This window comes from Cajanus cajan, chromosome 8, assembly GCF_000230855.2.
Source record: "Cajanus cajan strain Asha chromosome 8, NIPB_CcT2T_4, whole genome shotgun sequence".
Classification (NCBI taxonomy): domain Eukaryota; kingdom Viridiplantae; phylum Streptophyta; class Magnoliopsida; order Fabales; family Fabaceae; genus Cajanus; species Cajanus cajan.
In genome coordinates, this window is record NC_138524.1 from 20,730,148 (window position 1) to 20,746,014 (window position 15,867).

Below are 15,867 nucleotides of genomic sequence, written 5' to 3' on the forward strand. Positions count from 1 at the left end.
CACTATCGATAAAAAATATTGTTAAATCAATTTTAATTAGACCAACGCTATGTTGGCACGTTAAAATAAATTTATTTTGATTTAAGAAATTTAGAATTTAATTGAAGAATATATTTTGTAACCGAGCAAGAAAGTTAGATTGAATAACAAAATAATCATTATTAGAAAAATTTCATTTTCCTGCGAATTTTTCTAAAAAAAATATTTCCAAAATTTTTTTGTGAATTTTCTTGCAATAATGATTTCACAAAATTTTTTTACGAATTTATTTGTGAAAAATAATTTACAGATATTTTTTACAAATTTTTTTATGAAAAATAATTTACAAGAAATTTTTGCAAATTTTGCTATAATTTTAATGTTCATAGAAATTTTTTTTCAATGATAAAAATTTGTAGAAAATATTGTAATAATTTTATTTTGTTTCTTGCAAATTTTCTTGAAAAAATAAATTCGAAAGTAATGTTTACTAAATGGTAGAAAAATTTTGCAGGTAACTTTTCTTGTGAATTTTCCTGCCAATTTTAATTCGCGGGAAAAATAAAAAAAAATATTTAAATTTATAAGTTTAATATAAAAAAAAACTTCAAGTCCCACATCGATTGAAAATAAAATAATTAAAGAGTATATAAGTTGGGTCAATACTTACTTTATAAATTGATTTGTATGGTTGAGTATTAGGCTTATAATTTACAATCTTAGAATTTAAAAGATTATGTATTACATGTTGGAGGCATGAAAACAAATACTTTGGATGAATTCATTGTAAACATTTGAAAGTTGAAGAATTATTAAAAGAATTTATAGTAATTTCTTTAATTTTTTTCATAAGAAAATTTACAGGAAAATTTCGTGCAAATTTTAAAATTTGCAAAAACATATTATCCACGAAGATATTATCTGCAAATAAAATTTCGCAAAAAAATTTGTAGGAACAACGTTTCCTGCGAATTTTTATGAAAAATTCGCAAGAAAAGTCGCATGTAATAAGTAAAATTCTAGTAGTGAATAGACCCTAGTGCAAAAATAACTTACAACGTTAGATTATTATATCGGTAGTAATACAATTGATTTAATAGATGATGTGTTGAGAAATAAAAAGACACTAAAAATGAGTAGTTGAATAATATCAATTATAAAAACTCATCACATTTTTCAAAACAATGAAATAGTTGTTAAAAGAATAAGTTAAAAGAATACAAAATATCTATATTTGTTATCATTAAAACTTATAACTTTTTTTTTTCTTAGGTGAAAACTTCTAACTTAATGGATCTAAGATTGGTTTTTGACTTATGGTGCAATGACAATTTTGAAATGATGTCAAACCATTTTTAAAATTGATTGAGTCACAAATCAATTTAATAAATATATTATAAATCAGTTAAATGTCTAAGCAATTTGGAATATATTAGCGCAGTGACATGATGAGATGATATTCTGTGTCTAATTTTTGAAAGTCTTGTTGGTTGAGTCTGCCGCGTAGAAATCCAACGAAACCTAGGAATCACTTTTCAATGAATGGGAAGAAACAACCTCTCCATTGTGGCATGGATGACCACCTTGATGTTCAAGGCGAGTGCTTTCGATCTGTTAGCAATGTCAAAGCCATAAACATGGGCATCAACGAAGAGAGAGGACTCTTGCCGGTTGAAGCAACGTTATTGCTATAGCATATGAGAATGACCTTTTTTTCTACTATTGATCTTGGTTTGGTTGCGCCTTGATGTTGTGGATCTTGATACAAAATGTGTATATACATATGCAAAATCAATTCTTAAAATCAAGTATATATCAGTCAATTTTAAGTGTTGAGATGCATCAACGGACACAAAATCAATTATACAAACTAATTTTGTAGACCCAATACAACTAATTTTCTATACCATTTTTCCACCAGTGCAACTTGTGTTGTGGGATAATCAAAAATTGAATAAATGGTATATGGTTCTTTCTTATTAACAGTTATGGTGTGCAAGGGCATTGAGTCAAATATAAGTTAGGTTTTTTCAACATGTGAGATTACTTTTCTTCTTTTATTATCTTTCTAATGACTATATATATATATTTTACATCTTCTAATAACTATTGTTCTCACTTAGAATGATGAGTCTTTTTTACTCTAATCTGACTCATCTCAATTTGGACATGTGAGGCTAAATGAGTGTTTTCTCTACGTATTAAGAAAGTATAGGGGTGATAAAACAAGTTAATTCATCCCAACATGTTAGACACGCTTAGTAAGTGAGTTGAAAATTCCAACCCATCTCGTTTATTGATAGGTTAACGAGTCAACTTGTTTAATAATTAAAAACTAAATTTTGTTTTATTTTTATAATATTTATTGAAATTAAACAAATTAACTTAATTCTTGATGGATAATTTATTTAGACATAATAAAAAAAATCATGAAAATAATTAACAAGACTTTATATTTGTCTTGAACAAAACCAAACTCTTACCGGAATTTCTTCATCCATAACAACATTTTGCATGCTTTAGTAATGATAATAAATTCTATTGTATAATATCAAAACTACACACCACTACAACCTAGTCATAACTATTTATTTGAAGGGCTTTGTTTAAAATTCAACTTAAGTTGAGTAGCAACAAGAATACTCACAACTAGGTCTTTTTACACCTAGAATCAATACAACACTCTTTCACTATAAATATAATATTTATAGTATAAATATATTTGGTATATATTTATGCAAAATTTTATTATTAATTTTAAATAAGATTTAACAACACATATCATGTATAACAATAACTTATGTTTACATTCTTTAATAATATGTTAAGATATATTATTGTATTTATATATAATGTAGGTAAAAGTAGTTTGTAGTGATAAATAATATATCAATATAAAGTATAATATATTATATAGCAATTTTTATAATGATAAAATATTACTATAAATATTTAAAAAAAATAGAAAGAGTTTATGCAATATCATGAGACACTAATATATTCAAACTTATTTATACCCTTATTTGATAACATTGATTGTACTTGAACTCACCAACCTTCGTATCATGAAATTACACGTGATAGCAATTTGCCTTTATAGCACAAATTGATCACGAGAAAGAGATTAAAAAAAACATACATGTCTCAAAAGTCCACTGCAATTTTCCAGGGTTTTTCAAAGTTTGCGGCATAGTTGAGATTGGAAAATGCATCCCCTTTTGTTTGTTTCTGTGAATTTTAAACCACACATGTGCCTAATAGTAGCTGAGTCTAGACTAGCCGTGACGATAATTAAGCCAATGGTTGTTGGACCCAGCAAAATCTCCAAAGAAATTAATGATTCTGATAATAGGTTGTTGTTGGTTAATTGAACCTACAATTAATACAGGCTTAAAATAATAAAGAAAAACTCACTATAGATTCGTTTACAAGAACCATGTCTAGCATATTCTCAAAAGCTAACTCAAGCAAAGATTATTATCCAAGTATTGCAAAGATTATTCTAATTATGTTCTTAATTAATTAATGGAAGGCATCTCAACATATTTTTCGTAATATATAAGGTGTTGGTTTTGATACAGTGACACTAAGCTTTCGGGAATTCTTCACGTAAACTTTTTATTATAATTATAATTTACTATGTTTAATATTTTATGCAATGTATGCATATAATAAATTTTATATTTACTCATTTTTTTAATGTAGTGGATTTTATATTATGTGTATTTATTTTGACATATTTAGGTACGTTCTTTTAATTAATCTTATAGAATATTTTTTTAAAAGAATCTTATATAATATAATATCAGTTATAAATTTTTTAAATATGTTTTTTTGGTAAATTTTTAAATATGTTTGAGTTCCTTAAATTTGATTTTTTTTTTCAAATTTAACAAATATTGACTTAGTTGTAAATTAAAATATATTTTTATCATTTTTATCTAAATGTTGTTAGTGTAATTGTCACACATAATCCACTTACTAATTAATATTTTTGTTAATGAAAATATTACAACAAACATAATTATTGTTATACATGTGATTCTATTTGTTCTTGTTAGAATGCAGGTGAATGATGCTATAAGTGGTCTACTGGACTAATATGAGTTTCTTTTTTAGATTACAAAAATTGTTAGTACAAATAATTTGACATTTGTGTTACCTAATTAAGATGCTCGATCTTCATCTTGAGCATGAAATTGTAATTGGAGGTATCACTTTACTCACTCCTAATATGGATTGATCTGATGAGAAAGAGTAATACCTCCTAGTTATAAAATATATATATATATATATATATATATATATATATATATATAATTAATTAATTTTATGTTTCAAAGAATGAAACTAAAAAAAAATATCCATATTGACAAGGTGCTAGTGTGCTACATACCAATAATAATAGAAGAGAGTTTGAAGAGTTTGTAATTAATTAATAGTCCCCAAAAAGTTATGATGATATAAAAAAAATTATACATGATATGATTATATAAGTAAAATCTATTGATTAGCTAATATACGACTAGCTTAATTATGTTTTTATGGGATTTAGACTATTGATTAATTAGCTAATAAAAAGCAATAATTACTAACAATGTTTTGCTATTACTTATAACTAACTTTTTTTTAGTTAATCGGGTCTTTTTATTTAACAAACTTGAGTTTTTTTGATCAATTTTTTTCTCTCTAAAATTCTCCTTTTTAATAAAATATATCGAGGTTTTATGATGGATTTAGACATAAAATAATTTTAAAAATTTAGAAATAAGTTTAGTGATTTTTTTTTTTTGTAAAATGTGAAATTAGAATTTGAAGAGGAAAATTTTGTTTTTTCTTTTGAGTGAAATTTAATGTTTTAGCTGATGAGTTTTGAGTAGAAGAAAAACTAAAATTATTTAACCAAATCTATTTGTAAAACTGATTTGAAAATCACAACTTAAGAATTTCAAGCAAAAGAATATTGATAAAGGAACTTCTATTTTTTTATATAATCAAAAGACTTCATTGAAGAGGAGTACAAAATGTGCAAAAGTACATGATATGAAAGTTAAAATACAGAGCATACAAGCTTCATTACTTGTATAGTTCATCCTTACAAAAAAAATGCATTAGATATAGAGACAACTTACTTCGAGGGATAGTGATGAGACCATGTAAAACTAACACTTGACATCTTTAATTGACTACAAAATAATGATAACCACCCTTTGGTCAAACTATTTACCACTACCAACTTGAGTGAATCATGTAGTACACCAAGAATAAACTCTAAATCTATTACATCATAAATCCTTCAAGGTGTAAGAGTGTCAAGGTTAATATACATTCCAAAACCAAAGACCATGCATGTAACACCATCTACCTCACATGCATAATATAATAATTATAAAAAGAAAATATCGTACTTGAATAACTTCAAACAATAATTTCAACTTAGTTTATATCTCATTCCATCATGATATCAATCAAAATACAGTTTAAAAACAAGCAAAATATTATGATTGTACATAGACCAAACTCTCCTAATCTATATACATGTGACGCTAATAAAAATACTTTTCTTTGTCCGAAGGCTAAGTAGTTTAGGAGTACATGTCGAGTCAAGTCGTCATAACGCTCTCACTAAAAAGATATACTACTAGGGTCTCGTTAGGATAGTTGAGCATGCATGATATGCCCATGCACACAATGGGCGAAAATGGGGCTTCCCATTGTGTGGATATAAGGTATGGTATTCTAAGAGCCCAAGTTAGGAAACCTTTATTAAGTAAGTTGACATCTAAATGGCTAGTTGTTTTAAGTTGTCACCTATAGATTTTATGTGGAATTCCTATAGGGATCAGGTCGAACCATACATGTATTGTTGGGGTGCAAACAAAGTCCCACATCGTTCAAACAAGATGATTGACATGAGTTTATATACACACATTTGTCTCCATTGGTTGAGAGGCCTTTTGGGTAGGGATGGCAACGGGGCGGGGCGGGTACGGGTTTCATGATACCCGTCCCCGTCCCCGCGAGCTAAACTCATCCCCATCCCCGTCGGGTATGTGATTTTCATCCCCATCCCCGTCCCCGTCGGGTCTCGGGTATACCCGTACCCGTACCCGTCAAATTTTTTATTTATTTTTTTTATTTTTTTTAAAAATATAATATTTTTAAATTATTTTTTTAATTATATTATAATTATAATCAGGTTATTTCTTTATCTCATATTATAATAAATAATCACACATAAAAAAATATTAAAATTCTTTAATAAAATTAAATTGAAAGTGGGTATTAAATTAAAAATGGGAACGGGGACGAGTATGGGTACGGGTACGGGGCGGGTAAGTACATACCCGTACCCGTACCCGTACCCGATTTAATATATCGGGTTTTACCCGTACCCGTACCCGGTCAAACCGGGTATTCCCCGTCAAAGTCGAGACGGGTTCGGGTATTACCCGCGGGTACGGGTATATTTGCCATCCCTACTTTTGGGTGATGTCCAAAAGCAAAACCGTGAGGCCTTGAACCCAAAGCGAACAATATCTCACCAATGTGGAGACATGTGTATATGTGTGGTAACCCCCGGTTCCCAACAAGTGGTATCAAAGCCGATGGTCTGATTAGGTGACCGGCTCGACGAGTATGATGGCTGGCAGGTGGATCCAAGTTTGGGATCACTTGTGTTGAAAGTCTTCCTAACGGTGAGTCTGTGTGGAAGAGAGGCTTCCTAGTAACATGGAGGGTTAGGAGGCGTGTCCCGTTGTCATGAGGGAGGTCATGATGGAGAGGTGGTGCAAACACTCAGAGCGTGAGTGAGCTCTGTGGGCCACCATCGGATAATACTCGTATTTTCTGCTACAGGGGAGGGGGTAAACCGTGGTCCTTTGTTTGAGGGGAGGATTGTTGGGATGCAAGCAAAGTCCCACATCGTTCAAACAAGAGGATGGACATGGGTTTATATACACACATTTGTCTCCATTGGTTGAGAGGCCTTTTGGGTGATGTCCAAAAGCAAAATCGTGAGGGCTTGAACCTAAAGCGGACAATATCTCACTAATGTGGAGACGTGTATATGTGTGGTAACCCCCGGTGCCCAAAATCCTTAACTGATTACTAAAAGGGTGTGTAGTACTTGGAGGGTAGTTAGTGAGTTAATCCCATAGGAGGCTTAGTTTATGCATGCTAAAGCCGTCGTAGGTTCACACCCAAATTGTTATATCCTAATAATAGTACTAGATTTTCTTAGTTTAAGTGACGAACCTAAAAAATCAATTTAAGTTGTATACCTAGCACTTTGATGAGGCTTAATGCTATCTACACTTGATCTGGTTGTGATAGGTTAGAAGCTATGATTTGATATGATCTAGCCACTTAAAATGATCACCTCTATTGTAGGAAATCTTCGTAGTTGATATGTGTGATGATGCATTAGTTGTCTATTATTTCTTTTGTTGAGAATATTGTTATGCTAAAGTTGTTAAGTTGTGTTATATTGTAAGTTGTATTATGTTGTAGTTGGTGATGAGTTTGAGTTGTATTGTGTAAATAGTTGTTGTTGTTTAAGTTGCTTATGATGTTACTTATGTTGTTGCATATTGAATTCTTTCAAAAGCTTACCTTTTTCTTTTTCTTTGTGATTGAAACTACAATGATCATATTTTGCATAGGAGTAGAGCAAGGTTAGCATAATGACTTGGTTAACTAGTGGAAGGTCATGCTGGTGATGGCTTGGTTTTAAAAATGTTATTCAGATGTAGCATGTTTTTTTTGTATAGATTCTTGACCGATGATTAAGAGTTTTAGTGTACAATTATGTCACTTATGTAGATTATATATGTGTATAGGGTGTATATGTAACCTCATAAAGGGATTTATATTTTCAACACTATGATTTATGGCCTATACATGTATAGATTGCATGAATGACTAGGTAACTATTGCATGAGAACCCTAGGATAGTTGACTATTATTAGTATAATTACACTACAAAATAATTATGTTATATTAAGTGTAATAACCTGTCGAGTCGTTGCAAGTCGATTCGCTTGAACCAGGAACTAGGGGGTTAGCTGGTTCGAGTTGAATATTCGATCAATTATGCAATTGATCTGATACAAACCAATATAACCTAACTAATTTTCTAGATGAACCATTGCATTGGGAGTTAAAAACTTGACCAATTTTTTTATTTCAAACTTTTGAATTTAAATTGATGTGTACACACTATCTAACATTATATTATGAATTATAATATTTGTTTATCTGCTTTGCTTGCTAACCTACTTTCGTATGCACCCCCAATGAAACACCTATATATTGTGAGTTTTGTAGAAAAAATTCACTAAAATGAACTAATATTTGATAGAGGCAATATTAGAACCCAAACATTTATGTTCTTTAATTTAAGTTTTTATTACTGAAACAATGTAATTAAATGATATAAGTGTAACCTTTTAAAAAAAATTAAACTATCATTTATTTAAAATTATAATTTAATATATATATATATATATATATATATATTGAACTTTTAGTGTAAAAATATAATGAAATTGTGATGTGTCGTAATTAAATAAATCATTGTGCTAAAGGTCAATAACTTTTTTCTTTATCATTAAACTATTTAATTCATGTAAATATATTTGACAAACATAATATAAATATACATATACTCAAATTTAAATATTTTATTAATATTAGTTTATGCGATTTAATTAATGATTCATCAATTAGACCTTTAAACCATTGGTCTTGTACCCTTGTCGAGTCGATTATCAATCTAGATTTTAAAACTATGAATAGTACAAGAAGTTCAGGAATCAAAGATGAAGAATGCCTCCGATGATGGGTTAAAGCAATTCACTATTTTGCCTTCTTCTCCTTATCATCTTGGTCCATCTGATAATCTAAGGGCGCTACTTGTTGTCATACCTTTGGTTGGAGACAATTATCGCAATTAGGTAAGATCTATTAAAATTGGTTTGCATGCGAAAATCAAGCTTGGTTTTGTTGATGGTTCAATCAATAAAGCATTAAGATCATCATCAAAATTTTTAACATGGGAGAAGGCAAATTCCATGGTAGTTGTGTGGATCATTAATTTCATCAATCCTACACTACATGAAAGCATATCTCATGCAACAATACTGAGAGATATATGGCTCAATTTAGAGGATCGCTTTGCTCAAATCAATGTGCTTTGTATACATCAATTAAGGCATTCACTCAATTTGATTCAATAGGAACCCAACATGATTGTGATAGAGTATCACACCAAATTCAAAAATCTTACAACTGAGTTTGGTGAACAATAACCTTTATCAGAATGCACTTGCGAAGCAATAAAAAGATTAGTACAATGGGAGGAAGATTGCTATGTCCATTTATTTCTCGATGGTCTTGATGGAGAAAGATTTGCTCACATCAAAGGATCAATTCTTAATTTTGATCATTTACCATCTCTTAGAAAGTTTTTTAGTCATGTCTTGTGAGAGGAATTTTGTTTTTCCACAAAAAGAGGCAGAGAAGTCAAACAAGAATTGGATTTGGCCTTTCATTCATATATGCCAAAGAATAAAGATGGGTCAAGATTGAAACGTGACCATTGTAGAAATTTAGGACATGAGAAATACAAATATTTTGAAATAATTAGGTATCCCCCCAATTGGGATCCTCATAGAAAAAATAAGAGATTTAATAAATCTGGCTCAAACTCAAGAGGAGATGCCAAATTTTCTTGAGAAAAAGGAAATTTCAAGCCAACAATTGGGCAAAAACAAAGTCAAAATAATAATGTTTTAGAAACTTTCACCCAATAGGGTGGTATGACCTACAAACTGTAAAATAGGAAAAGAGAGGCCATTGTTGACCTTAATGCTGTTGAAATTGCCTTGTTCACTTGCTTTAGGAATCAAACTTACTAACCCTTATGAAATAATACAAAATAAAAAAGAAGACAATGGATCCCTTGCCTAAAACCCCTCTAAATTTCAACTTATTTTGTTAGGCTACAGTTAACTAGAATGGAAATAAAGCTAAAGAAAATGCATGCTCTAACTCACCCTTTTTAAGAGTTGTTAAATCTCATCCTTTCCTAGCATATAGTTTAGGAAGCTTCAACTAACATATGAGACTAAATTTATTTAATTTCAATCACAAAGGGATTTAATAGGTTTTAAAAAAATAAGAATGATTAGTTGTGCATAATGGATAAAAGTATAAATAGAAATCTAGTATTAGAAATCTTATTCAATTTAACTTTTATATATCATACATGCAATGTTATAAAAATTGAACCAATCATCTAACTAGTTTAGGCAGTGGTTCGATGGTTTAGTGTTAAAATTGGAAGATCACTTATTGAATGGCTTAAACTAGTCTATATTAAAAATTTAAAAATAATATACTTAGCATAATTTAAGATATTTCATACATTAAAATTCATGAAGTACTCAATATCCAAGGTAAAAATTAAATTAAAATTCATAATTATCAAGTTTATAATAATAATATTCATAAAAAATTAAACTAAAGTTAATGACACAACTCTATAAATAAGTTAAAAAATTAAAATATAAATAGTAATAACATTTGAAATTCATGTCCAAGTTATCAATACTTTAAAATGCAACTTTTATAAAGTCTTAACATATTTTTTTTTATTTTTTTAACAAAAAAAACTTTTTAGATTTTTTTTTGAAAACACAACCAATTCTCAATATTTTTTTATTGCAAAAATTGGCATGTCTAATTTGGTTTGATCCAGTTCAACTACATAATTGACTTGATAAACAAATTATTCCAGTTTGATTATCAATTTTCAACCGGTTTGACTAGTTGGTCTGGCGCAATTTTTATAACAATGCATATGTGTAATAATTCATAGATTGATAAAAAAAATCTCCAGATAACAATATGTAATATTTTTTAAATATTAATTATTGGGATACGAACAAGTCTCACATTGATAAAATAAGATAAAAACTAACAGCTTATAAAACACACACATACTCCAATGTTTGAGAGGTCTTTTGAGTGATGACCAAAAGCAAAATCGTGAAGACTTAGACCCAAAGTAGACAATATCTCATGGATTCGGTGACAACCCTCATAACCCCTCATAACATATAATGTCATATATAAAGACAAATTTTACTACATGAAAGGTTAGTCCCTTGTTTGAGAGGGGATTGTTGGGATACAAATAAGTCTCACATTAATAAAATAAGAGAAAAAATAACAACTTATAAAGCACACACACACTCTAATGTTTGAGAGGTCTTTTAGGTGATGACTAAAAGCAAAACCATGAGGGCTTAGGCCCAAAGTTAATTATACCTCATCATTGTGGAGTTGTGTGTAAAATAACCTTATAAAAATAACTCTTATAAAATATCCCCTCAGACAAATACCATAAAATAACCCCATCATTAATATATAATAAAAAATCAGGGAAGTGTAACTTAAGACTTATTATATACACTTTTAACACTAATGAAACCTAATTCTTTGCATTGTTTTTTCATAGGGTTCTAGTCAAGCCAATCATTACCTCTCTTTCATTCATCTTTTTATAATTTTATTATATTATCTCCCTAATTTAAGCTAAATCCACCTTGCATTATTATTAATATTTGTTTTGATGAAAGACTTATTGTTATTTAGTGCTTGTGTTTAGGGAACAAATTTTTCATGTGTTGACCAATTTGTTAGAATTGATTAGTTCTTTTTTAGAGATTAGTTGTAATTTAATTTAAATTATAACTGATCCAAATCTTTTCTTATCTTTTTATTTGTATCTTTTGATTCTGTTTTGATCTTATCTCCTATAATAATGGAGAGATTATAAACAAAATTGTGTATATATTCATTGCCTCATATCAATAAAAAAAAGTACCAGGAAACCATTATTTAATATGGTATCAGAGCTAGGTTCTGAGTAAAAAATAGAGGATAAGTCAGAAAAATCAAGTTCTGTTCCATATGTGCAGGACCTGTCCTTAATTCTTACACCTGAGCGTCTTGATGGCACGAATTATACCGAATGGGCCCTAAATGCAGAGAACAAGATAAGAGGTCGTAAGCGTTGGGGTTATATCTTCAGGAAGATAGTTGCACCCACGGAAAAAACCTCTGAGGAATATGACAACTGGGAAGATGAGAATTGTTTGGTCAAACCTTGGCTCTTGGATGCAATGACCAAAGATGTTAGGTCACTTTTCATCCATTTACCTACAACCAAGAAGATCTGGGATTCTATAAAAGAAACTTACTCAGTCAATCAAGATGCTTCGAAAGCATATCAACTTTATTGTGAGGTAATATCTATTAAACAGAATGGTGGTTCTATTGTTTCTTACTTTGCAAAATTGCAGAAATTATGGTAGGAAATTGATGAAATTGAAAAATGTACAATGGAGTGCTCCAAAGATGTTGAGACATATGCCAACAAATTGAATGCCCAACGTATTTACATCTTCCTAGCAGGCCTAGATTCAAACTTGGATGGGGTACGTGGTAGAATTCTTGCTACAATACCACTCCCGAATATACAAACTGTTTACGCAAATGTATGTGTTGAAGTAAATCGCCAAGAAGCCATGTTTGGTGGAACACAGAACGAAGGTGCTGCCATGGCTATGAAAAGATCAGTCAACTCCAAGAAAGGAAGTCGTAAATGTACACACTGTAATGACACCAACCATACTGTGGATACTTGCTTTAAGATACACAGCTATCCTAAGTGGCATCCAAAAGGAAAAAAAGAGGAGGTTCTCAAAGACAATTCTGCCACTGTTGCTAGATTTATTGCCAAGTCAGGTACACCTTAATCTGCTTGTGTCTTTTCTGTTATTGCTAAGTGTACTGAATGGATAATTGATATCGGTGCAACAAATCATATGACTTATGATAAAAATATGTTCACACATTTATCCCCTAATAGTCCTGTATCTGTTATTATAAATGCCAATGGTATTTCATCTCCTGTTTTGGGTATTGGTGCAGTATCCATTTCACCCTCGCTAACCATTTCAAATGTGTTTTTTGTTCCTTCTCTCAATTGCAATCTTCTTTCTGTTAGTCAACTAACCAAGTCCTATAATTGTGCCTTCTCGTTCTTTCCCACATATTGCACTTTACAGAATATACATACACAGGAAAAGATTGGCAGTGGTAAAAGACGTGAAGGATTATACTATCTTGAAAGTGGTTCTCAACATTCCAAAGGAAAAGCTTTGGCTCACTTCATGAGAGATGAATTAAAAACAAAAAATAAAGAAGAGATTTGGCAATGGCATAAGCGGTTAGGGCATCCATCTTTTAGCTATGTTAAAAGGTTGTTTCCCTCATTGTTTACTTGTTGTAATATCTCCGATTTTAAATGTGAAACTTGTTAGAAAAGAATGGCCCAATCCAAGAGGGGGGGTGAATTGGATTCAATGACCCTTTAAAAAATTTATCAGAGTTTTTGGATCTTAAATTCAATCAAAACTTTTCTATGACAGAATTTTCAAATGAAGCACTCTTAAAGACTTGTTACAATGATATGAATGCAATGTGCAACTTGATTACAAGACAATGAAGTTCAAATATAATATCCAATTATAGATTTAAACCATCAAAATTCACATACACATGTTAGTCAAGTTTTATCTTCTTTAAAGCACAACCAAGAAATTACAAAATAAGAGATAAGGTTGAAGAAGATTGCACAAGTCTTTTATACTGGTTCAGCCACTCCACATGTGACCTACATCCAGTCCTTAATCACCACCTAATTAAGATTTGATCCACTATCTTTTAGCAAGAAGGTTTACAAGCACACACACATGCATATACTTCACTACAAAAAGATAACCACTTTCTTGACCCCAAGAAAGTAACCCTTGTAGAACCCACTACAAGAAACTTCACCACTTGAGAAACCCTTCTCAAGATTTTTCACAAAGATTCACAAAGAATAAAATGAAACGAATTCACCTGGAATTCTTGAACAAATCTTTGTCTTCCTCTTTCAAGAGTATGATGATGATGATGATTTCCTCACAAGCTTTTCACAAACGTTTTTCTCTTGGATTTCACAAAGAAAACTCTCCAAGATGTCACACAGACTCTCTAAAACGTTTTTACCAGTTGATTATCAGTTTTTACTCAATGTTCTGAAGTTTCAAAAAGAGTTCAAACTATTTATAAAAATTCAAACCCATATAATCGATTATTTTAAAGAATAATCGATTATTTTGTTCTTCAGATTTCTGGAAATCAATCAAGAACAATTTAATCGATTATTTAGCTGGATAATCGATTATTCCATAGAGTTGTTCCTGAAATAATCGATTATTTTGGCAAATAATCGATTATTACAGCAAGGCATTCCACTTAGCCCACTTGCTGAAATAATCGATTATATTTAACAATAATCGATTATTTTGAGTCAGTTCTTAAAACTTCATTTTAAGTCTCAAAATAATTTTCCAATGTTCAACTCATCATCATCCACTCCCTACTTGATTCTAGACAAGATTTGCTCAATGCACAAAGCACACACAGACACAAATATAACAATTCATTTATAACAATTTGCTTCCTAAGCTCTATTACATAGCTACACTTCAAGGTATTTTTCTTGACTCTTCCTTGACTTTGTTTTTGTGTTCAATGTTGTTGTTGTACACTTGTTGTCTCCAAGTTGTTGTGATCATCAAAACTCTTAAAGTCTTCAGCTCCCCTAAGCTCAACAATCTCCCCCTTTTTGATGATGACAACCCATGAACTAATCCATGAACCAATATTCACTTAACTTCTTATTGTGCCATATTGTGCTACGAACCACCTGCACAACACACACACACAACAACAATACCTGCAAACAACAACTAAACACACAATACCCAATACCATTTCTCCCCCTTTGGCATTATCAAAAAAAAAGTAAGCCAAGGTTAACAAAGAATTGCCATGTACAGATTCTCTCCAGCAATATTATCATAAATGAACCAATTTGTGATGCCAATTGTGCATCATATCACAAACCAAACCAAATCAAGTCTAGATAGTCATTTTCACAGTACAAAAACAGAGTATTCCAAAGCACAAATAATCACATACATATATGCTCACCAAAAACAGAGCATTTTGCATCAGCAATCCAAACCAAGCTTTGGAATCAAAATTGAACCAACACATTTAAAAACTAACTTCAAATTCATCAAATTTAAATTGTTCAACATCAAAAGCAATAAAAGTGTTCAGGAATTAAAATCATTACAACCCAAATGAACTTAAAAATTGTTCCAAACTTGAATTTAAAAACTAAACAAAATAACAAAAACAGAAATCACTCCTCATCGTCCGGAATACCAAGCTGCGTCTTGATGATTCTGACTTCATGATCTAGGTCGTCAAACCTATCAAGAATTCCAGAGAACATGGATTCATGTCTCCGTGACATCTCCATCATAGCATCCATTTTGTTGATCATGATCTGCTCAAACGGTGAGAACGGCTTCAGCTCCGGCTCAGCTTCTCTAGGCTCAACTTCCACCTGTGGTGGCTGATCCTCATCATGAGAAGGAACACCGTCCTCATCTGTAGCTGGTTCCGGGGTAGGAGGAACATCTCCTTTAAAAACCCACTTATCTTCTTGCTTCAGCATACCCATGTGGTGCAAAAAAGATTTCTCAATTTTATTTGACGCGTGTAGAAAAATCTTTCTTTCACCTGTCAAATCTACTCCAGCATTTTCAAAAATTTTAGACAAGAGTAAAGCATAAGGAATCGGACCGTCTTCCTTTCTCCTTGCCTTCCAGATACAATCGTTCACAACTGACACCCAATCAATCTTAATTTTCTTCTTAATCACATGCATTAATAAAATGTCATCTCGAGACA

The 15,867-nt window shown here is 30.7% G+C and overlaps 1 protein-coding gene across 1 annotated transcript; it reads left to right on the top strand.

The window, feature by feature from the left end:
* Positions 1–1,550: 1,550 nt before the first annotated feature.
* LOC145950310 (uncharacterized) lies at positions 1,551–12,362 on the top strand. Its single transcript, XM_083061394.1, has 2 exons — positions 1,551–1,649; positions 11,967–12,362. The coding sequence occupies exons 1-2, from the start codon at positions 1,551–1,553 to the stop codon at positions 12,360–12,362; spliced, it is 495 nt and encodes a 164-aa protein (XP_082917520.1).
* The last annotated feature ends 3,505 nt before the right edge of the window (positions 12,363–15,867 follow it).